The sequence below is a fragment of the Schistocerca piceifrons genome, chromosome X, assembly GCF_021461385.2.
Source record: "Schistocerca piceifrons isolate TAMUIC-IGC-003096 chromosome X, iqSchPice1.1, whole genome shotgun sequence".
Taxonomy (NCBI): domain Eukaryota; kingdom Metazoa; phylum Arthropoda; class Insecta; order Orthoptera; family Acrididae; genus Schistocerca; species Schistocerca piceifrons.
This window is the reverse complement of record NC_060149.1, coordinates 751865207-751887321: the sequence shown is the minus strand read 5'-3', so window position 1 is coordinate 751887321 and position 22115 is coordinate 751865207. Positions and strand designations below refer to the sequence as shown.

The window sequence follows — 22115 nt, the reverse complement described above, 5'->3', positions numbered from 1 at the left end:
ACAACAATTTTTTGTTATAAAAATAATTTTCTGTTATTCCAATCTCGACCATCGCACGGAGAAAGTGAACACCTACGTCTTTCTGTGCAAGCTCTGATTTCCCTTATTTTATTATGATGATCATTTGTCATTATGTAGGTTTGCATCAAAATTTTTTTGCATTTGGAGGAGAAAGTTGGCAATTGAAATTTAATGAGAAGATTCCACCACAATGAAAAACAACTTCGTGTTAATGATGTCCACCCCAAATCCTGTATCATATCAGTGACACTCTCTCCCCTACTTTGCACTAATACAAAACATGCTGCTCATCTTTGAACTTCATCTTTGAACTTTCCCTATGTACTCCATTAATCCTATCTGGTAAGGATCCCACACTGTACTCCAAAAGAGGTGGACAAGCATAATGTATGCAGTCTCTTTATTAGATCAGTTACATTTTCGCCACGATGTGTGGCAAGCTGGGATATTTTTACTTCGCCTCTTGTTTTGCCATTTGCCTCCTTAAAATTATTTTTTTCATTTTTGACTAATTACTATTAACATACATGAATATAATCTCCATTTCCATAAAAGAGAAAGGTTGGCCCTCAGTTTTAAAGAATATAACACCAGATCTAATTTTGTGCTTAGTTTGATGTATGTAATTGATTTTCTGATTTATTTTGAGTATTCCTTGTTAATATCTTTTGTTATAGGGTGAAATCAGTAATTGTTTTGTAACTTAAATTCTATTGATGATTTATAAACAAATATAAATTCTCTACTAGTTATAAACATTTGGAGGAACAACTAATAGTATTCTTAAAGGATCTATTTGGCTCTATTCGAAAACATGTTAACAGAGCCAGTTCTTAATTAATTCCAAAGTAATTACCAGTTTTATCAAAAGTATTGTTTGTGTAACTATATCAGATAATTTCATCATTTAAACAAATAATTAGGACTAACCCTTGTAGTAGAAGAAACTGTTAAAAAGAACCAATTTTTTGATGTATTCAGTTAATTGAATGATTTCTGTTTTAATTGCAATTTCTGCAACTTATATATCAAACAATGTGTAGTTTCAGCACCTATTGTTGTGATGATACATAATGGCCCAATTTTTGGGCTCAAGACAGTCAGTCCACGCATGATTTTCAGACGAGAAACCCATATTGGTTACAACAACAGTGCATCCGTTTAACTGTGAAATAAGTGTAATAGGCCATGTGCTAAAATAATTACAGTGTCTGTTCAATACTTGCCGTATTATGCGGCAAGAACTGTGTGGTTAGGTTTTACTGTTCTTAGACGTTCAACAGTAAACTATTGTAGCAGTATGTTGACATTTGTTTGCAACCTATCAATGAGACTTATCAAAAGTTAAACAATAGTGCACCGTCCATATAGCTGTGTATTATTGGGGTGTTGTGAACAGTGAAAGTAAAAAACTGTGAAACGCAAATGTGCACCTGTCGGTTACACCATTTAAAGTAGTCAGTGTTGAACTTCCACCCCCCATTTTTCGGCCAATGTAGCAACGCAGTATGTCAACACCGAGGACAATCAACGAGAAAGAAAAGGCAGGCAATGTCACAATAGTCTTTGGTTTTCCTTTCCCGCAACATTTTCTATGTCTTCCTTCCAATTTACATTGTTCATAATTGTCACTTGTAGGTATTTAGTTGAATTTATGGCCTTTAGATTTGACTGATTCACCATGTAGCCAAAGTTTAATGGATTCCTTTTAGCACTCATGTAGATAACCTCACACTTTTCATTATTTAGGGTCAATTGCCAATTTTTCTCCATATAGATATCTTTTCTAAACTGTTTAGCAATTTGTTTTGATCTTCTGATGACTTTACTAGACGATAAACAACACCATCATGTGCAAACAACCTAAGACAGCTACTCATATTGTCTCCTAAGTGCTTTAATAGATAAAGAACAGCATAGGGCCCATAAAACTACCTTCTGAAATGCCAGAAATCACTTATGATTTACTCGATGACTTTCCATCAATTACAGTGAACTGTGACCTATCTGACAGGAAATCACGAATACAGTCACATAACTGAGATGATATTCCATAAGCAAGCAATTTGATTACAAGCTACTTGTGTGGTACAGAGTCAAAAGCCTTCTGGAAATGTCAATAGCACTCAACACCTCATGTGAGTAAAGGGCTAGTTGTGTTTCACAAGAATGATGTTTTCTAAACCCATGTTGACTGTGTGTCAATAAACAATAATAATGTTCAAACACAACATATGTTCCAAAATCCTGCTGCATATCAACATTAACTATATGGGCCTGTGATTTAGTGGATTGCTCCTACTATCTTTCTTGAATATTTGTGTGGCATGTGCATCCTTGCAGTATTTGTGTATGGATCTTTCATTGAGCAAGTGATTATTTATGATTGGTAAGCATGGAGCTATTGCATCAGCATACTCTGAAAATAACCTAATTGGAATACAGCCTGGACTGGAATACTTGCTTTTATTGAGTAATTTAAGTTCCTTCACTACTCTGAGGATATCTACTTCTAAGTTACTCATGTTGGCAGCTGTTCTTGATTCAAATTCTGGAATATTTAGTTCATCTTCCTTGGTGAAGGAATTTTGGAAGGCTGTGTTTAGTAACTCCATTTTGGCAGTACTGTTGTTTATAGTATTTCCATTGTAATTGTGCAGAGAAGGTGAAGCAAGCAACACATAGTTCATTGCTGCTTTCATACCTGTTGTACAGTGGGCTGGCTTACTGCTGCACCCATGCACTTAGTCAAACTGTAGGCATATATGATAGTAATTAAATTCATATGCAAAACACATTTATTCACAGCAAAATATGTACACTGAAAAGTTATAATAATTAAAATTGAAATGTCCATGTGGGTGATTGTGTGACAGTTGTGAACAGCTCAAACACTGATCCCAGAGGGTATACACTCCCCAGTTATCAAGCATGCAGTACAGACTCATGGCCACAGAATGCAATGTATGTGTGTCTGGCTGGTGCAAATGTTCTCTCATCTTGTGGATGCCATTTCATTTGCGGGTGCGAGAAATGTAGTGAACATGCGATGGCTGTCTGATTTCGTACGTGATGGTGGGGAGTGTGCTCGACCCACATGGACCATGGCTGGTGGGATCGCAGAACAGTGCAGACACCCACTGAGTAACAGTGGCATGCTCGCACTGGTGTCACTCTGTGTCTCGCATGCCCATTGGTACCACATCATTGCCGTGCTTTGGCCTAACAGTACTTCTGCGCAGGGGGGCGCATGGATGAATTTCGACCCGTTGACTGTGTTGTCTGCAATTTTTGTGCTGCTGTTCGAGGCTCCCACAAAGGCATTGACTGTGTCTTGCCACTAGTATACTTCACATATGACCAGCATCTCTTTGGGTTTTCTGCCCAGTTTCAAGACAAAGTTTTGTTATAGAAACTATTATAAGCACCTCACATTTAAGTCCATGCTAAATTTCAAGCTTCTGTAAAAGACCATCAATCTTGGAGATTTTGCATTCATTTAAATTTGGCATGCTGTTTTCATTTTCTCTGCAACAGCTTTCTGACCTGTTTTGTGTACCAAGAGAAGTCAGCTCCATCATTTGTTAATTTATTTGGCATAAATCTCTCAACTGCTGTTGACACTATTTCTTTGAATTCAAGCCACATCTGCTTTTCACTTCCATTGTTAATTTGGAAGAAGTGGAGATTATCTCTCAGGAAGGCATCAAGTGAATTTTTATCTGTTTTTTGAATAGGTATACTTTTCATTTATTTTGGAGGATTTCTCAGTGACAATATTCCATCTCACTACAGCAACCCTGTGTCCAGTGATCCCAGTATCTTTTTTGATGCTCATTATTAGCGCAGGTCAAGCGTGTTTTCATGTCTGTTTACTATTCACATGGGCTCATTAACTAACTGCTCAAAGTAATTTTCAGAGAATGAGTTTAGCACAATTTCGGATGATGTTTTGTGCATACCTCCAGATTTAAACATGTATTTTCACCAACATATCAAGGGCAACTTAAAGACACCATAGAGTTGGCAATTTAAGGAGTAGGTGGAGCATAGAAGCACTCCATGAGAATTTACTTTGGAGAGCAAGTGCGAAAATTCTCACACAGTCTGAGAGACCACACCTTGTGAATTACGGATTAACTGCCCAGAAAACCGCAAAGATTACCATCAAGAGAAACTGAGAACACTAATCCTAAATCATTAACACCAGATGAAGAAAATAATAGCCATACTGTTCAAAAGACTAAAAAAAGAGTAAAACTTTGGAGGCAGGTGGAATCAGCAAAAATCTTCAAATCAGCAGCTTCAAACACCATAAAAGACATCACCAAATTCATGCAAGACATTTGGCAAGCAGATCAAATTCCAGAAGATTGGAAAAATATGTTAAGTCACCCATTACACAAGGAGTGTGACAGAACAGATGTAAATAACTACAGGGGATGTCACTAATATCAGTTGCATATAAAATTCTATCTCAGTGTCTTCTCAGTAGAGCACAGGGAACAGAGCAGGATACAGACCATAGCATTCTTGTCTAGAGCAAATTTTGAACCTAAAGTTAATCCTTAGACATCAAAGAATTTCTAGCAAAGATTTAGTCCATACATTTGTTGACTTCATAAAAGGCTAGAATGCAGTTGATTGTGTATCACTCTTGCAAATATTAAAAGAGCAAGGTCTAGGTCTGATAACACTTGTAATCATGGAACAGGCACTGACAGGTACAAAGTCTAAGGTTAAATATATGAGAGAATTCTCTGATTCTTTCAAAATAAAAATGAGGATAAGGTAGGGAGATGGGCTGTCTCTGTTACATTTCAACTATGTCCTTGAGAAAATGATTACAAAAATGGGGCAAACAGAAATCTGTTCTCAAATTTGACCAACCAATCACTTTACATAAAGGCAAGTTATCTACATGCTGCCTAAAATTTGCAAACGATTTAACAATATTAACTTATGACTTTTCACCAGTCTGAAATCTGCATTAAGAAAATGCTCTGCAGATGTCTTTTGGAAAGAAAGAGTGCATAACCTGCAACAAGAAGCACCAAAATTCATAGAGGTGAAATATTGCAAAATTAAAGGAGTTCCACAATTTAAATATCTCAGTGTAACCATTCAGGAAAATGGAATAAAAACAAAAACAAATGAATTTAGATGCTAGAAGATGAAAAATATGTACTACATACCCACAATATCTATAACAAGAAATGTGTCTCTAAACACACAAAACAAAGATATTACAAGGCAGTAATTGAACCAGAATCCCTCTGTAGAGCAGAAACAGAAAAAAAGACATTCCTCTTTCTCAGAGGAACCCAAATTCAAGAAAAATTCTAGGCTGAAAACTTGTAGATGAACAGTAGTGACTCAAAAGCAATCAGCAAATCAAATAATGTGCAGATATCCATAGCAGCATTAGAAAACACAGGTTACAATTCTATGGACACATTGAAAGTATGAAACCAGACTTACAAAAGGTCTAAATTTCCAGTTTTATTTTAATTTTGCAACCACTTTCAGCTTTAAACTATCATATCTTCAGGCCCCCTGACTGATGCTTAGAAAGAATCCCACCTCTTGTATAATCAAAATAGGGGCAAGCTTACAGTCACTGTTGTCCGTAGACTTCTCTTTAACATAGTGATCCCCTCGATCATAGACTGCAAGTGATGATCTAAAGGATTTCTGTGTTATAAAGAAGTCTACTATACCAGTGACTGTATGCTGGCACCTATTTCGATTGTCCAAGAGGTGGGATTCTTCCAATACGTCAGTCAGGTGCCTCAAGATGGTGTAGTGTAATGCTCAAACTGGTAACAAAAGTAGAATGAAACTGGAAATTTAGATAGCTGAAGGCATTGTGATTTGACATTTTGTAGAGAACTGCTGAGGTCCCACAACCACCCTGTTTAAAGATAGACGTGGAGATATAAAACAAATAGTTGATTTTTTTTATCAATAAGTGCAAAGCCAAAATGGACACAATGAAACAGATTGGTGAGATCAAAACTGATCTGAAACTGACAAAAATAGAACCAGAAATGTCCAAAACCATGAAATGCTCAGGTCCAAAGAAGAAGACTGGAACAACATGTTCTGAAGAGAGGAAAGAAGCCCACAGGAAGAGAATGAAAGAAATGTGGGCAAAAATGAAGGTAAATGCCCACCTCTAAGTACTTCACATAGTCATAATGGACTTACTCATAGATAATAATAAAATAATTGTTTATTGATGTTTTATAAAGTTTTTCCTGAAACAGTAATTTCACAAAATTTACATTTTTCCATAATTCACACAAAGTTCATTGAAAAATATAAAAGTGTGGTTTCACTGTATTGTCCTTACAATGTCACCAACAACAGTGAAATAGTGGTTAAAAGACTAAACTCCTTCCCAGGAGGAGAATAAGCGTAAAAATCACCATCCACCCCTCCTTCAATTGGATTTTCCTTGGTCTCCTTATCTCATTTCTGGTGAATTTCAATTTGGTCACATAAAAAAGACCATAGTGGACTCAGGTTCTCTGTAACAATTACATACTGAAACATCATCACTTTTACAGTTAAAACATATATTTTAAACAATCTCACCAAAGTAGTAGGGTCTAAGTATCATCAATTTTGTATTTCTTTGTTTCCACAAGATGTTCTTTTATCATTAAGTGAGTGACATTTGCTAATGTCTAATATCTTGCAACAAAAGCATTTAGTTTGTGAAGACTGAAAAAATTAGAATCACCTAATGTTTTGTAGACTTCTGTTTCTGTTTCCCCTGCACCCTGCAGGGTTTCATAAAATTTCTCACAGTACATCTGTACTTCCAAGTATTAAAAGCTCTTAATGAAAGTACTAGCTATTTTATAAATTTGAATGCACGTTTTTAATAATTGTTTTGGTCGTGTACACAACAATTTTAAATTTATATTTAACTTTCAGTAAGTGATTAGTGTAATCTCTAACATCCATCATGTCATTGTATGCTCAAAAAATTTCACATTGGAAATACTGGCCCCTTTGTATCACCAATAAGACAGTACCAAATTCAGGAGTGCCACTGTATTAAAACATTTCACTATTATGATTTCTGTGAGACCTTTACAGTCTTTCTTTAGCTATGTTCATTTTAAACCTTTTTATCTACAGTGTTTTAGTAGCATTAGCTCAGGTGTCATACCACTCATCTCAGCAGACAAAATTACTGAAATCCGCTGCTTTTAGTTTTCAAAAAAAGAGTGATATCTAACTTTAACTTAGTTAAATTTTTTGTCTGTATTTGAAACTGTTATTCACATTTTTTGACTCAGCAGTAGTATACCTGTGAAATGTGGGCTTGTGGGTAGGGCAACATGTCTGGAGGTGTTGCTGATGGTTGCCTATCTGCAGAGTGTGCAAACCCTGCAACAGACCAGCAGAGCTTCTTCCATCAACTGCGCCTGCAGAAAGTCCGCAGCGAGCTGCATTGGGCAAAAACAAGCAAACTGTAAGTAGATTGATTTGAGAAACAAAGTAGTGCTTTGTATTTAGTAATTTAATATAATTTGCGATATATTACTTCACCAGATTTGGTGGAAGTAGAAGAATGTAAGACATCTTCATAAAAAAAAAAGCTGCAATACAAACAGGCTTTTAAAGTTATTGGTTTCCATCTTGTTGTACTAAGTCCTCATCACCATTTGTTCTGCAATCACTGCACTACAGCCAACTATCTATGCAGTCTATCAGTTTGTCCCATATCACTCATGCCAATGATTCAACTTCCTCGTAGTTCAAAATATGGCAATAAGCTCTATGTACACATCATCAGGGTACACTGTGTTGTAATTTGCACCCGAAAATTTCCAATAATGTTAGACAAACCCAATATCCATCATGTACTCACATTGTTTTTTGCCTACAGGAATGACATTTTTCTGTACTGGAAATACTGAAAATATGCTCACATAAGGATAAAATTTTAATCAACATATAACACAGAAATGTAAATAGTGGAGTATCAAAAAAGGAAAATGTCCTGAGTTTGAGTCTCGGTCCAGCACACAGTTTTAATCTGCCAGGAAGTTTCATATCAGTGCACACTCCGCTGCAGAGTGAAAATCTCATAGTGGAGTATCAGTTTGGTTATGTTCAATCAATATGTTCAATGTATAACATTTTGCATTTCCATCAATGTAATTTAACATTCTTGAAGCTGGGATATTCAATTAATGATGGTAATTTGGCATTACAATGCTTGTCTACATTTTTCCATCCAAAATGCATAAAAAAAACAATAAGGGCCAAACATTTGATTGATTTCCTTTATGTACAATTGCAGATTTACCAGGTACCAGATACCTATGTTGCATTTATTCCCCTCATCATTATTCATGAAAACTGATTCATCTGAACACAATAAATGATGAATAATATGTGAATTTATTTCTGTTTGGTCACAAGTCTATTAAACATAAATAGAATCAAACAGTGGAAAATCCAGGATGGAATGTAACAATACCAGAGAAGGAAAGTTGCTACTCACCATATACTGGAGATGCTGAGTCGTGATAGGCACAACAAAAAGACTCACACAATTATAGCTTTTGGCCATTAAGGCCTTTGTCAGCAGTAGACACACATACACACACGCACACACACACTCACACAAACACTACTTGCACACACGTCTGCAGTCTCAGAGAACTGAAACCACACTGCAAGCAGCAGCACCAGTGCATGATTGGAGTGGCAACTGGGTCAGGGTAAGGAGAGGGCTGGGGCACGGAGGGGGAGGGATAGTATGGTGGGAGTATTGGACAGTGAAGTGTTGCAGTTTAGTCAGAGGGCAGGAGAGAAGGTGCGGAGGGGTAGGGGGTAAGTAGTGGAAAGGAGAGAAATAAAAATAAATTAAAAGACTGGGTGTGGCAGGGAAATGATGGCTGTGTAGTGCTGGAATGGGAACAGGGAGGGGGCTGGATGGGTGAGGACAGTGACTAATGAAGGTTGAGGCCGGATCATTTTCACATGTGCTACACTGCTCTCATTCCATTATCGACAGTTTTATCAGTAGGCCATAATCCAAAGGTTTGTCAACCCCCCCCTCACCCCAGTGCCCCCCCTCCACCCCCACCCCCTGCTCCCACTTATAACTAGTCGGCTAATCAGTGTTGTACAATAGACTGAGGCCTATATATTCATGCTGATCTAGTACATCACAATTGCATACAATTAAGAAATACCTTATAAATACACACACACAAGGCAATATATCAAGATAACTGTAACGGCTACTACAGAAAATTTTCTGTAGTCTGGAAGTAATTTTTAAAATTTATATAAACTGAATTATTAGCCTAATTTTTTTTTTTAAATTACACTATATATTTTTTTCTGTGACATTGGCCAGAGTCTTTGAAGAGGATTTTAGTGATTTAACATGTGAGGAACTTGATCAAATATTTAAGAGATAACAGTGCTGCAAACCACTGTCCTGTCATCAGAAGGCAAGGCCCCACAAATGTCTACCCTCCTGTAGCAAATGAAAGCAAATACATAACTTAGGTACAGTTTATTATTATGACTCTTATGCAAAGCTCTCAATATGTTGATCTTGACTATTGATTCATAAAATGATTCTGGACTGACAATACTGCACATTAAATTTCATTTGAATTATTGTAGAATGGGCTCATTTTATATGACATTTCATATCTTAGAGAGTCATCAGTGTTTTCCTGTAGACCTCTTGTATTAATTTTCTCCACAGGTAAAAAGCCAGAGGTGTTAACTTTGTTTAGTATGCAGGTAATTTTGCATTTCCTGAGTGACTGATGCAAAAAAGGCAAAATGTTATATTGAGAAGATCTGTTTTTATTAGTGTGCAATGGTTTGGGACATCCCTCATGTTGATTTCGCAAGGATTGCCTTATTTCCTGTGGAATATCTTCCCATATTGCAGCAGCATGTCTGTTAGGAAATGTAGATGCTTGTGAGTATTTAGAGCCCCAACAATAAAACAGGGACCAACGGTGTGATTCTTGAAAGTCCAGTACCATACACTGACTGAAGCAAAATATTTTTATCCACTTCCCTCAGACACTGTGGATTTTCAGCTGATCAATAATGCATGTTGTGAAGACTGATTTGCCCATAATTTGTGAATGATACTTCATCCATAAACAAAACCAAGCACAGAAATGCCACATCATTTGGTAGTTTTTGTCGACACCATCTAGAGATGTGTAATTGATTTTGAAAGTTTTTGACATGATGCTGTTGATGGAGCACATGTGGAAAGCATGACATATGTTGCAAATGTAGTATCCACTGAACCACTCCTTCAGCAATTCGGCAGATCCCATTCACACCTACAGGCTGTCTTGTAATCATGTGGAGATTGTCTGTTACCGCTGCTGAGATGCTAGATGCATTTATGTCATTAGTTGTTGCTGTTTTCCATAGATGTTATGTATTCTGCACATTTCCAGTTCCCTGGATTTTTTTAATAATGTTTGAAATCAAACAATAAAAAATCCATGATGAAATGACAACAATATTATGTATATAATAGACTGCTACCCACCATGTAGAGGAGACGTTGAGCTGCAGAAAGGCACAACAAAAAGACTGTTATACATTTGAGCTTTTGACCGAAAGGCCTTCTTCTAAAGTAGAAAACTCACACAAGCACAAAAGCACAACTCTCACACACACTCACTCACGCACACACACACACACACACACACACACACACACACACACACACACACACACAAAACCACTGTCTCTGGCCACTTGAGGTCCTAATCATCCAGAGACAGTGGCAATATGTGTGTGAATATGTGTGTGTTTATATATACCAGGTAGTAAGTGAAGAGATATGGTAATTTATGGCAACCAGAAATTTCTGGCTGACTACACAAGAGATAGTGGCCATGAATGTTGACCCCACACATCAGATGGTCATAAAGAGTGTTGAAGAAGTGGTGTATTGATATTTAAGACAAATCTCAGCCACCAGTCCAATGTGCTATGAAGAACAGTCTCTCCAAACTTGGACTCATGCTCCAGCTATCCAATGACAACCCAGCATCCAACCAACACAGGTACAACCAACTCCTCTGTCAAGTATGATGCCCCACAGAAGAACAGAAATTTAGGGGATGGAGGACAATATGACAGCCAGTTTCCCCTGTGGGTGCCCTGGAGATGATGTATCTTAATGCAGAGAAGAAAAACAAGTGTTTTATTACTATGACACTGCAAGATGTCAACCATCACAGTAGTCCTATTCACACTAGTCAACTGCAGTATAGTTGATCTGTGGGACAAAGCCCATCACTGCACTGTGGATGAGGTTGCTCTCCATTATCCTTCATTGTGCAAGGCCTATTCAGAAAGTAAGGTCTGCTCAGTCACAAAATGGAAACCACTGTGAAAATCAAAAATGTTTTATTTGCAACAGTTAGCTACACCTTCCAGTTACTTGTCTGTATAGTTGCCGCTGTAATTTAGACATTTGTCATCGTATTGTACCAGCATTCCAATACCCACATCATACAAGGCAACTGTGTGTGCTTCCTGCCAATTCTCTACTCTTGTCTACAGCTCATTGTCTGTGCCAGAACACTGTTTTCATAGCCAGTGATTTATGTGAGCAGAGATGAAACTCAGGGAGAGTCAATTATGGGCTCTATTGTGGGAATCAAACACTACCCATCAAAAATGCTGCAGGAGCATCTGCATTGCCCCTGCAGAGTGCAGCTGAGAACTGTCATGCAGAAGGAAATGCATGACAGCTATGGTATGTGGGCTGCATGACATCAGGTGAAATCTCACACCAGGCCCTCATACTTGATGGGAGACACTATTGTTCTAAGGATCTTTATATGCTCACTGTGTGATCAGAACTGAAAAAAGCAGTGTGATGCAATTGCTGGGCATACTAGAGGCACTGCCCAATGCATCTGTGCAAAGCTTCATTTGATTTTCACTGTGGTTTCCGTTTCACAACCCATCAGACCTTACTTTCCAAATAATCCTCTCATAGTGGTACAAGCTGCTCATCCATACACCAAATTCATGAAAACTAAGCAAGACAAACCTCTATGGAGGTGAGACCACCTTAGATGAAAATTGCCTGTACTTGACAATTAGCAAGCTGTCAGGAAATCTTATTAATGCCATCATCAATAGCCATCCTGTCCAGGCACAAGTCAATTCACCATTTGTTATACAAAATCATCACCATCTGTGTTACAAAATTGATAGTACTGAAGGTTGCAAATGGGAAATATGGACAATCATCAGGAACATGTATTTCAAGAATAATTATCAGTGATAGAACGCAGGCATTCGAATTTGTCATTTTAACAGGATGTGGTCATAATATTATTCTTGTACAGGACTTCTTGCAGGCTTCACAAGAAGTCATAGACAATCAAAGATCAGAGCTCCAGATTTATGTAATTATTCCAACAAGCACACAAACAATGAGTGCTCTGGACAGTTGTTTGCCATTGAAGATGTTGTTGTCCCACCAATATCAGTGAGAATTTCCAGTAGTCAATCTAGATGCTTAGTTAAACTGTGAAGCTTTAGTTGATAGCAAAAAGCTACTCAGGCTAATGAAAGAGCTCTATATACCAGTGAAGATCATAAGCATTGCAGGAGGTTGAGGAGAACTTTAAGTCACTACTCATCAGGAGCAGCCACAGCTCATCTCCCAAGGGATGTGTGTGGGAACAGCCTAACCAGTCTAAAATGGGCAGCTCAGTGCCATTGATGAAGACTCGGGCTTCACTACCACTAAAGACAATACAGTGGAGGAAGCTACTATCCAACTGACAACAGGGTCTAACAACACGAGCAAGTGTTAGCTGTTCTGCACCAGTTTTCTATGTCTACATCTACATACATACTCCGGAATCCACCATATGGTGCGTGGCAGAGGGTACCTCGTACCACAACTAGCATCTTCTCTCCCTGTTCCACTCCCAAACAGAACGAGAGAAAAACGACTGCCTATATGCCTCTGTACAAGCCCTAATCTCTCTCATCTTTGTGGTCTTTCCATAAAATATAAGTTGGTGGCAGTAAAATTGTACTGCAGTCAGCCTCAAATGCTGGTTCTCTAAATTTCCTCAGTAGCAATTCATGAAAAGAATGCCTCCTTTCCTCCAGAGACTCCCACCCGAGTTCCTGAAGCATTTCCATAACACTCGCATGATGATCAAACCTACCACTAACAAATCTAGCAGCCCGCCTCTGAATTGCTTCTATGTCCTCCCTCAGTCCGACCTGATAGGGATCCCAAACGCTCGAGCAGTACTCAGGAATAGGTTGTATTAGTGTTTTATAAGCAGTCTCCTTTACAGATGAACGACATCTTCCCAAAATTCTACCAATGAACCGAAGACGACTATCCACCTTCCCCACAACTGCCATTACATGCTTGTCCCACTTCATATCACTCTGCAATGTTACGCCCAAATATTTAATCGACGTGACTGTGTCAAGCACTACACTACTAATGGAGTATTCAAACATTACGGTATTCTTTTTCCTATTCATCTGCATTAATTTACATTTATCTATATTTAGAGTTAGCTGCCATTCTTTACACCAATCACAAATCCTGTCCAAGTCATCTTGTATCCTCCTACAGTCACTCAACGACGACACCTTCCCGTACACCACAGCAACATCAGCAAACAGCCGCACATAGCTATCCACCCTATCCAAAAGATCATTTATGTAGATATAAAACAACAGTGGACCTACCACACTTCCCTGGGGCACTCCAGATGATACCCTCACCTCCGATGAACACTCACCATCGAGGACAACATACTGGGTTCTATTACTTAAGACGTTTTTGAGCCACTCACATATTTGGGAACCAATCCCATATGCTCATACCTTGGTTAGGAGTCTGCAGTGGGGCACTGAGTCAAATGCTTTCTGGACATCAAGAAATATGGCATCCATCTGATACCCTTCATCCATGGTTCACAAGATATCATGTGAAAGAAGGGCGAGTTGCGTTTCGTAGGAGTGATGCTTTCTAAAGCCGTGCTGATGCATGAACAGCAACTTCTCTGTCTCAAGAAAATTCACTATATTCCAACTGAGAATATGTTCGAGAATCCTGCAACACATCGATGTTAAGGATTTTGGTCTGTAATTTTGAGGATCCATCCTTCTACCATTCTTATATACAGGTGTCACCTGCACTTTTTTCCAGTCACTCAGGACTTTACGTTGGGCAAGAGATTTGCGATAAATGCAAGCTAAGTAAGGAGCCAATGCAGTAGAGTACTCTCTGTAAAACTGAATTGGAATCCCATCAGGACCTGGAGATTTATTTATTTTCAACCCATTCAGCTGCTTCACAACCCCAGGGATGTCTATCACTATGTCTTCCATATGGGAATCTGTACGAGACTCAAACGGTGGTATGTTTGTACAATCCTCCTGCGTGAAAGATTTCTCAAATGCTAAATTTAAAATTTCAGCTTTCATTTTGCTGTCTTCCATTGCCAGGCCAGACTGATCAGTGAGTGACTGGATGGAAGTCTTCGACTCGCTTACTGATTTTACATAAGACCAGAATTTCCTTGGGTTTTCAGCAAGATCTTTTGCTAAGGTATGATGGTGGTAGTGGTTGTATGCTTCGCACATTGCTCTTTTTACAGCATCATGAATCTCTACTAACTTTTGCCTGTCCTCATTCTCCCGATCTTTCTTGTACAGTGAGTGCAACTGTCTTTGCTTCCTGAGCATTCTCCAAATTGCGCTGTTAAACCACAGTGGGTCTTTTCCATCCATAACCCACTTTTTCAGCACATACTTCTCCAATGCGTGATTTACAATGTGTTTAAAATTTGCCCATAATTCTTCCACATCCATCATACTGGAAGTAAATGAAGTCCATTCAGTTACTAAGTGGGATGCTAACAACTGCTTATCTGCTCTTTCTAGTAAGAATACTCTCCTAGCCTTCTTGACTGACTTTTTAACTTTTGTTCAAATGGTTCAAATGGCTCTGAGCACTATAGGACTTAACATTAACTTTTGTAATCATAGTCATAATGACAACATCATGATCACTTTTGATCCCAGTCTCAACACTGACACCGCAATGAGGTCTGGTCTGTTCGTGGCTACCAGATCTAAAATATTTCCATTACGCATTGGCTGCCGATTTAGCAGCTCGAGACAGTTTTTGGATAATGTGTTCAAAAGTAATTCACACGACGGCTTGTCTGTACCACCCGTAATGAATCCATAGACATCCCAGTCTATACTAGGTAGGTTGAAGTCGCCTCCGACTAATATAGCATGATCCGGGTACTTCTGCGATACAGAGCGTAGACTCCCTTTGAATGATTCTAGAACTGTCACGGTGGAACCTGGTGGCCAGTAATAACACCCAACAATTAACTTTATTTCTCCTAGCCCTGTTAAATGTGTTCAGATAACTTCACACTCACACACTACTTCGACCTCAGTAGACACAATATTTTTGTCAACTGCAATGAAGACACCACCTCCTGCAGTGTCTAATCTGTCTTTTCTATACACGTTCCAACCCTCACTAAATATTTCAGAACTTCCTATCTCAGGGTTCAGCCAGGTCTCAGTCCCGAGAATAATTTGCACGCCACACGCTTCCTGGAGGGCAGTAAATTCAGGAACTTTATTCCGAACACTCTGAAAATTTACTGCTAATATCTTGATAGCTGAAGTGTCTTTACACTGAGCGTGTCCTGATTTCCCTGCCTGCACGTCAACTGGTGAGTGTTCATCAGGACACCTCGCACTAATGCCTAGCCTAAAAAATCCCAATAGCACAAGTCTAGAAATCTGCAGCCAAGACCGTCACGGAGTCATGAAGTCTCTGGTTGAGACCCTTCACTCGGCTCCAACCCAAAGGACCCCGATCCACTATGGGAACAATGCTGCAAATAGAGAGTTCTGCTTGTACCCCGTGTACGAGGCCAGCGGTCTTCACCAAATCCGTCAGCCATCTGTACGAACTAAGGATCACCTCAGAACCCAAGCGACAGGCATCATTGGTGCTGACGTGAGCAACTACTTGCAGATGACTGCACCCCATACGCTCGATAGCTGCAGGCAAGGCCACCTCTACATCTTGGATGAGGCCCCCCGGCAGCCAAACCGAGTCCACATTGGAATTCTTTCCGGCCCTGGACACTATTTCCCTAAGTGTCTCCATCACCCGCCTAACATTTGAGCTTCCAATAACCAGCAAGCCTTTGCCCCCGTGTGCCTGCTCGGGCCCTGCTGAAGGAGCGGCCAACTGCCCACTGACAGGATGAACAGGCAAGGCCAGCTGGCCAGCCTCCACATTGACCCTCCGCCTCTAACGCGAACGCATTGCAGTCCGCCACTCACCCTGAGGTGAGGGTGGCCCCTATGCACCAGGTACACTAGAAGGTGCCTTGGCAGCTGAGTCAGCAGACACAGCAAGTGACACCTGGGGTGTCTCACGTGATGCGCCAGACCCTCCGCTGTCGCTGCACCCCGAGGCAGGAGCCTGAAGGCGAATGACCGTGGCCAACAGCACGCTCAGCTGCTCGCGAACCATGGCCAGCTCCTCCTGTGCCTGCACACAGCACGCACACACCCTATCCATCCTACTGCTAATATCTGGACATATAGAGTTGCGACAAATAAAACAGCAATATGCGACTGCACAGTTACATCACCAGCGGCAGATTGAGCTACGATATATGAACAATTACTTACGAACTGAGCAATCAAATGACCACGACTACGACACTATGCAAATATTACAAAGTGATCCTACCCCTGTCTTAGTACAAATGACTACTGCCTACGCGATGTTACACTCTGCCATTATTAAAATTGGATACTTTCCCTTTCTAATTCAGAAATATGCAAAGATCCGAAAAATTTCACAGTGCAAGCACACAAACACACAAAGTAATTTGAATTAAACCTATGGAACTAATATGAAAAACTGAATATACGACTCGTTTCTTCTACTGCTGCTCGCAAACGTCACTCTGCAAGCACAGATGAAATTTCCCTGGCCTCTGTCACTGCTAACTGACTCTATGAAATAAACAGAAAGCAGTGGCTGTCCAAAACAAACAACTGACTAATGACTCCACAAATTTATACTTTACACCTATCAATAAGCAATATAACTCCTCTCAACTTTACAGCTATCAATAAGCAATGTAACTCCTCTCAAGTACAAGAATATGCAAGGATTTTATGTAATTAAATATGCAAGTGCACAAACACTCTGAAAGAAATTAAGAATCAAACTACAAAACAAATAAGGAAGCTAAATATGCAACTCACTACTGCACAGCTGCTGCACTGATACTTCACCAGCGGCTGCTCAAGGCTCACTACGCTGTGTCAAAAGCGCAACTCAGATGCTTTCAAATCTGGAGATAAGAAAGAACAGACCAAGTGGCCCATAGTAAAACACTGTATCAACACTGAGGATCACCCACCAGTTCTCCAGCATTTGCATAGGCAGAAAATGGAGAAGAATCTGCAAGGTGACATCATTGAAACTGCAGAGAGTTATCAGATCTTTCTGGTGATCTAGTGAAGAAGAAGGGTGACATATGGAGTTTCTGTGTTGACTGTTAACAATTGAACAAAATCATGAAGAAAGATATCTACCCCTTATTGTGCACTGGTGACTCACTGGACTGTTTGAAAGGGGCAAAGTACCTCTCAACTATCCACATGGAGACAGGCCACTGGCAAACTGAATTTGATAAGACTGACCAGAAAAAGACTGCCTTCATAATACCTGATGGCAACTATGAGTTCAAAGTTATGCCATCTCCACTAAGTAATGCTACAGCCACTGATGAGAATGTGATGAACAACCTGCTCCAACACCTTAAATATATGATGTGTCTTTGGTATCTGAATCACATTATCACTTTCTTGAAGACATTTGAAGAACATCTAAGCCACCTGACAACTGCATTGAAGTGAGTTCAAACTGCAAGCCTCTGTTTGAATCTGAAAAAGTGCATCTTCATTGCTTAAGAAATAAAAAACTTGGGGCATCTAGTTAATGGCAATGTAGTGTCTCCCAATCCAGAGAAAGTAAGAGCAGTCACATATTTTTGATGTCTCCAGCACATTCGTGATGTGAGAAGTTATCTCAGAATGTGGCAGTACTAAGGGCAATTCATAAAGAATTTCAGACTGATGCTAGCAGGTATGGGATAGGTGCCATTCTAGTACAACTTGTGAAAGGTGCTGAAAAGATGATAGTTTATGCTTCCATAGTATGCTCCAGGATTACGATGAACTACTCTGTGACCAAGAAAGAGGGTCTTGCCACTGTTTAGGCCATCAACAAGTTCTAGCCATTTTTATTTGTGAAACTGTTCTCTGTTGTGATGGGCCACCATCTTTACATTTGCTGACTAACCTATAGGGTCTGTCTGGTTGACTGGTAAGATGACACTGAGGTTTTAGGAGAACTACATCAGACATGTACACAAAAATGGATGTAAATGCAAAGACACTAACTGCATTTTAAGGAATTGTGTGGTAGAACAAAGCAGCATTAATGAAAACTTTGTCATCAGTGTCTTAAATGACATTGCTGCTGAATGGAAGGAAGATCCAGAATTTCTGAAAACCATAGAGACCTGGAAGGAGGAACTGACAAAGGGAGAACTGCAATTAATAAACACAATGTTGTATGAGAGAAACTATCATCCAATGGGTAGAAATGGTCGCTTACCATCCCAGCTCATCACCAACCAGATATCTTGAAGTACTTCTGTGATGCTCCAACATCTGGTCACCTGGGTTTCATGAAGACTCTGTACAGAACCAGACACAAGTATCACTGGCCAGGTCTCTACTGACCTGTTAGACACTATGTGAGCCTCTGTAAGGAATTACAATGATGGAAGCATGTTCAACAATGCCTCTGAGGTGTCTGGTATCCAACCTGCCTGCAGCAGTGCCATTCCTCTGAATTGTAATTGACCTCTTGGGGAAGTTCCCAAAGTCAACAAATGGGACTCAATGGATAGTAGACTGCACTGACTACCTCACCCACTATGCTGTCACCAAAGCTGTGCCAACTCTGTAAATTGCAAAGTTCCCTGTAGAAGACATCATTTTGAAGCATGAAACACCCATGTGATGATCTCTGAGTGCGGAAAATTTTTCCAGTTGAGAATAGTATCAGAAGTAATTTCACAGAGAATGACAGCTGCCGACAGCCCAGAGGTGATTGGCCTCACAGAATGCTCTAATAGGATGTTGGCAGATATGCTGTCAGTATTAATTAATGTCAAATGAAGAGATTGTAACACATTGCAACCCATCGTGACATTCACATAGAAGACAGCAAAGAAAGACACAGGCTTCATACTATTTTTGCTGCTTTACAATCACTAGGTCAAGACAACAATGCATACACTGTTCTGTTTCAGCCAGTGATGCTCTGAATGACTTTGTGAACACCTCATCACCAGGACCAAAGAAGCAAGACTGCTGGCTCACATACTGATCCCTGTAAACACTATGATGCCAAGCACTGTCCAGTGAGATATGGCATGGGAGACTTTGTATGGGCTTTTATGACTGTGCAGAATGTGAGACTATAAGAATAATTACCAAAATGTTACTTTAGGTCATATTGTATCGATCACTTATCAAACTTCACATGAAAAGTCTAGGGTTATGATCCTTGATCAAGAAGACAAAAGGGCAGAGACATATCAAGCCGTACTACAGTACTGAGACAGAGTGATGTTCAAGCTTCTGAGTCAAGAAAACAGGAGACCTGCTCAACAATCCTGAAGCTTTGATGGAAGGGGCTACCTTCTATGCTTTTCATAATAAAAAGACTGTGACAGTGTGACCAGATGTGATGATCCACCATACAGAAGACCATTGATGAGGTCTAGATCCAGTATGCTGTGATTGGCTCAAATGAGACCGTTTAAAAAAGAGGGCTGCTGTTTCTCTAGGAGAAAGAGCAATGTCATGAGCTGTGCTGCATATCTTGTATAGTTGCAGTTAGCAGTGATTGCAGGCATGCTGCAGATTGCCAAACCAAACCCCATCACCAGAAAATATTTATTATTTAGTTTTTATCATTTATGGAAGGTTCTTGAAACTTGTTTTGTATATAACATTTGCATATTGAGAAATATTCTATATCTGTATCAATAACAGCATTCTCTGTCCAAAATTCAGTTCTATTCTGGCTGTACATTGGTCTCTCTAATAAATGTCCCTTCAGCACCAAACATTGTACTCCACTGATGACCCTGTTTTCAGATTTGGATATGCTTGTGGTTACAATGTGACAATACCAATCCCAGTCCTGTTTCTCTTATGTGTTATGGGTCACTGGTAAATATCATCTCCCACTTTGTTTTGTCTCCAGTTGATAGCACTATGTTAGCGAAAATCGGGGTATAGAGAAAATACAGCAGTGATCATTATTTTCAGTAGCTTATAAACTTAGTTTCAGTTAAATGGGTTTAATCTGATCATATATGAAACACTTGATGCAGTTTGGAACCAAACAATCAAATTTAACCAGATTTAAATATTTTGCAACAACCAAGACATAAAAACCAGCTGGCTGGTTGGACTGTTGTGCTGACAGTGGTTGTTTGATAAACAAAGGGATCTGTGGACACCTGTTATTTGATACTGGCTCCTGTTATGACTACACATGAGATTGGGTTCCTCTCAATTTACTTTGATCCAGGGGCCTGAAGATGGTGTAATGAAACATCAACACTGGTCGTGTAAATAAATTAAACTTAAAAGAGATGGCTGCAGGTGTTTAATTTTCATTTCATACTGAACAGCCTAGGTCCTTGTAATCATCTCCTACAAGTATGGACATACAAAATCTTGATATTTTGTTGGAGGATAATCAGTTACCACCACCTGCTCTGATTGTTATTTCATTTATGGCACAAAATATTTAACCCATATTTCATCCATACTAATAAACTGGTGCACAAAATCAATAGGATCCTTCAAAAAGCACTCTATACATGTTGAGAAATTTGTTTACATCTTCACATTCAATAATCATTCAACTACTGCAGCACCCACTTTGTACAAATCTTTCTCACAAATAATTTGTCATGTAAAAAGTACCATACTCATTTTTCTGATACACTTCCTGTGTCATCTATTTCTTATAACATTGACTACTGGTTGTCCTGTATTGTACACTTTCTCAATATTTTGTGCTGTGTTTGTTATTTTGAGACATTCTTTGCATGACTTATCTTCAGGAGATCTATAAATATGTTCATAGTTGAATTCAGGCACCTATGTTTTAACTACTGAAAAAATGCTCTCACAATCTTTCATAAATCTGTTTCAGTGAATTTCCATTGGGTGTTAACTACATAAAACAAAGGATGCAACATCACCATTTTATTTGAGCTTATTCAAATATCACAAGATTATTTTAAGCAGCCAGTAATGATAGACAAAACTGTTTCACTGATCCATATGACATGCCTTACATACTTGATATCAAACCATTTCAGAGCCAGGATTAAAACTTTCCATTTTACTCTTGTACTTCATGTATTAAATAAAACAAAATAGAAATTCCTGGAAGAAATAATACATAAATTAAAGGAATGGCAAACACTCACCTCTAGCTGCCTGATGTGTGGCACATAGAAACATGCAAACAGAAAACACTATTTACACTAGCTTTCTAGCTCTTGCTCTTCCACTGCTAAAAGTACACACATTGACACACACAACCATATAGGCACCCAAACACACACATCTGTAGTCATGACAAGACTGATTGTTGATTACCACTTATTGAGAGCAGTTGCATGGGCAGATGGAGGTGGAGCCAAGGTAGGGAGGACATGTGGAGCAAGGAATGGGTAGCAGGATAGCAAGAGGCAGGTCTGTTGACAGATGACTCACAGGCTACACAAAAACATGAAAGGAGATAAGAGGGTAGTGCATATAAGAAGTTGAGGGAGGGAAAGGGGTGAGGGGAAGGGAGGGGAGGAAAGGATATGGTGGCAGAGATGAAGATGGTGAGGGGGGTGGAAGAA

General features: G+C 39.3%; 1 protein-coding gene across 1 annotated transcript in view; it reads left to right on the top strand.

The window, feature by feature from the left end:
* The window catches only part of LOC124722040, a 1041203-nt gene that overhangs the window by 976488 nt on the left and 42600 nt on the right, over positions 1-22115 (top strand). The window contains exon 22 of the mRNA XM_047247232.1: positions 7371-7510. Coding sequence (XP_047103188.1) covers positions 7371-7510 — 140 coding nt within the window. The remainder of the gene's footprint in view (positions 1-7370; positions 7511-22115) is intronic.